A 3,545-nucleotide genomic window follows, 5' to 3' on the forward strand; every position below is an offset into this window, starting at 1 on the left:
AAAACCCCCACATTTACCATAAAAACATTTGTTCATCCAGTGTTGTTTCTCTTGCTTAACAAATAAATTTATTTCATTTTACCTATAGAATACTCACATTAAGTGTTTTCCTATGTAGGTAAAAATCTGTTTAACAACCTGTTAAAATACACCAGAATGCAGGAAATGGCATTTACTTCTTTAAAACTTTTCTGGGGGAGGACCCCCTGACCCCCCGCCAGTGGTTCCCCCCAACATTACAAATACTTACTCTTTTTTGTCTCTGAATGTCATAAAATCAGTGATATTATCTGTGAAATTACAAATCAAACATCTGTTGGCAAATCCATAGTTTTATATTGCCATAGTTTTCAATTTGTCATCTTTACAAACACATCATAAAATGTCTGTTATAGATATTAGTTTTGGTGTGCCACTCTTGGTTTTTCAGTGGCCCCCCCTGAAAAAGTTTTCTGCAGGCGCCACTGCACATGATTATGCAGAAGATTGTGCGTAGTGTTATTTACAAGGTTTGACCAAAGCTTTCTCRTCAAAAGGTGATCTTAGTCTAAAACATTAGGATTTTAACGTTGGTCGTCTCGCGTGTTGTCCAGCCTCTGGGAGCCGGTGATTACCTGGAGTTGGCTCGGGCCTTCGACACTGTATTCATCCGCCACGTTCCCTTGCTGACGCTGAGCCTAAAGGACCAGGCCAGACGCTTCATCACCCTCATCGACATCTTCTACGACAACAAGGTACCCAGCTGATAAACAAACACTACATTTTTATTTTGTGTTGGTTTTGAAGCTCCTTGAGGACTTTTTAAAATCTGGCTACAGAATTTCTCCACATAAGGAAGACAATAAATTGCTCCATCTTAAAGGAGTTTCTCACTCAATAATACAAAAAAAGGGTACCACCTTACAATAAGGCTCCCCTTATAGATGGCTTATAAATATTTTATAGATAGGTTATTAATTCATTTAGAAACACTTTATACATCAGTATTGAGTGTTTATTATGTGTGAATTAAGGACGAGAAAGACAAAACTGTCCGGTTTTTGGTCAAATAGTGAGCCAAATCTGTTTATAAAGTGCTATAATARACATTTCAGACTAGGTTACTACCTTGTAAACACAATAATGTGTTGGAAACACATATTTTACATATAATATTGCACTGTATTATACATATCCACAACTATCAAAGGGAGCCTTATTGTAAAGTGGAAGACTGTACACTATTTATAAGGCTCCATTATGACATTTATACACATTTATTAGTCATTGATAAATAGTGTACCTAGTGTAAATATGTGTTTCCAATACATTATTGTGCTCACAAGTTAACTTGGTGTGAAATATTTAATATAACACTTTATGATATGTATATGAACAGATTTGGCTCACTATTTAGCAAGAAACCAGACAGTTTTGTCTCTTTCTTATTCTTAATTAATGCATAATAAACACTTATTAATAATTTATAAAGTGGTTGCAGATGAATTAATAACCCATCTATAAACTATTTACAAGCCATCTATAAGGGGAGCYTTATTGTAAAGTGGTACCCAAAAAAAAGTACAAGGGATGCAATAAAACATCTCTGATTGGCCAGAAATGTAGAACTTGTATTGTTCGACAGGTAGTAAATTTTATATATGTATATTGTTTACAGAAAACATAACCTGGTGATATTTAGAACATTCCTACATCTAATCTGTATTTTTTTCCCCCTTTTTCCCAGGTGAGAGTCGTGCTGCAGGCGGAGGCTCCGTTAGACCGACTCTTCGTGCACACCGGAGGAGAGGACGAGAGAGATCGACAGCTGCTGGATGACCTGGGCCTCGACGGGGTAAGATCTCACCTTGGTTATTAACCGTGATGCGCTACTTTTTGAGATAACTTTCTTTTACAGCTGCAAAATGCAAGTGAACTGATTGGAGTGGAGCGCTTGAGTTGCCAAACAGTTTGTTTGTTCTTCGTCAGGAGGCAGCGGAGAGACTCGCTTTGTTCACAGTGGAGGAGGAGATCTTTGCCTTCCAGAGGACCGTCTCCAGGCTGAGGGAGATGCAGTCTGAGTCCTACTGGGTGAAGGGAGATCGCAGCTCCAGCAGGAGACACATGGACATGTAGTWTACAACACTTTAACCTGCATTAAACAGAATCTGACTGCCACTGTATTCTACAGTTCTTCTGATACCATGATTATATGAGCTTGGAAGTTTTCTGTGAGGTGTGCTCTCTCCCCCTTGCGGGGAAAAAGTTATTTCTTATGTGTGTTAACCAAATGGGGAAGCAGGCTCACCGCACAACKGCCTCCGGCTGCAGGTGTTTAGTGCCCTCTAGTGGCTGAAAGTGGAAATGAGCTAATATTATGGAAAAAGTGGTTTCAAATCAAACCACAAAAGGGTTCTTCTGTAGAGGACGACCATGCATGAGGAGAACAAGCAAACAGCACCAAAAAATCCTACACAGCTAAGACATTCAGGAATATTTCYGTCACTTTTATACTTTTCCAAATATTTAAATTTACTGAAAATAAAATTTTCCATGAAACAAATTGAGCTCTTATTAAATCCATCTAAAACCTTTGTTCTTTTTCARATCTGCTTCAGGATACTTACTTTTTCTTTTCTTATTATACTGCTTTATCTTTGCTAGTTTTACATTTTGGYTATCAATGTTATTTTTACCTTTTAYTGTTTTGCTACATTAATCAGTTATTGTTAGTTTTAGCTACCATTTTTTTAGCTTTTAACTATCATTCTGCTCCTTTTAGCTTTTAGCAGCGTTGCTACTTTTAGCTATTGATTTTGTTTACTTTAGCAATAATTTGACTACTTTTAGCTTTGCTATTTTAAGCAATTTAGGATTTAGCTACTCTTTGGCTTATTTGAACTTTTAATTGTTTAATTTCAGATTAAACACAGTTTTGCTAATTCTAATAGCTTTAGCATCTGTTTTATTACTTTTGGTGAGTATTGCTAATTTCAGATTTAGCCACTAATTGCCAAATTTCAACTTATTTGGCTTTTTTTTTTTTTTGCTAGTGTTAGCTTTTATCTACAACTATGCTAATTCTATTGTTAGTTATGCTTTACCTAAGTTTCAGGTTCTTCATTAAATGTCAGCAGCCTTTCAGCAATTCATTCAGCATTTTCTAGTTCATATATACATGTCTACACTTAATGCAACAATAAGTGAATTAATGTGGTATTTTATTTACARTAAGGTTTTACTTTTGCAGCTGTGATGTTTCAGTGATCATTGCTTTAGACTGAAATAAACAGCTGATTCTCTTCATTTTATCCACATTTCAGACTGAATTGAAGCAGTCGGGCCCAGTTCCCAGTGTTGGCCTGTAGGTGGCAGCAGAGATCAGTCYATCGCTTCAAATGTATTATTGTCCATCTGAGGATGAGGTCATCCTAGTGCACCACTCCAGCCCACACCAGCAAGCTTTGATAACATCTTCTTAATTTCGACTGAGAGCCTTACGTAAGAGTGGAGCAAAAGAGGCCGACTAGTCCCTGAAACAATTACAGACATGTTTGTGATGTTTG

At 36.9% G+C, this 3,545-nt stretch overlaps 1 protein-coding gene across 2 annotated transcripts in view; it reads left to right on the forward strand.

The window, feature by feature from the left end:
* Positions 1-2,209, forward strand: part of afg1lb (AFG1 like ATPase b) — a 40,816-nt gene extending 38,607 nt beyond the window's left edge. For both annotated transcript variants that reach the window (XM_014010009.1, XM_014010010.1), the window contains exons 11-13: positions 594-734; positions 1,727-1,834; positions 1,969-2,209. In XM_014010009.1, coding sequence (XP_013865463.1) covers positions 594-734; positions 1,727-1,834; positions 1,969-2,115 — 396 coding nt within the window. In that variant the 3' untranslated portion in view covers positions 2,116-2,209. The remainder of the gene's footprint in view (positions 1-593; positions 735-1,726; positions 1,835-1,968) is intronic.
* The last annotated feature ends 1,336 nt before the right edge of the window (positions 2,210-3,545 follow it).

This window comes from Austrofundulus limnaeus, unplaced genomic scaffold (genome assembly GCF_001266775.1).
Source record: "Austrofundulus limnaeus strain Quisiro unplaced genomic scaffold, Austrofundulus_limnaeus-1.0 Scaffold64, whole genome shotgun sequence".
In the NCBI taxonomy this organism is placed as follows: Eukaryota; Metazoa; Chordata; class Actinopteri; order Cyprinodontiformes; family Rivulidae; genus Austrofundulus; species Austrofundulus limnaeus.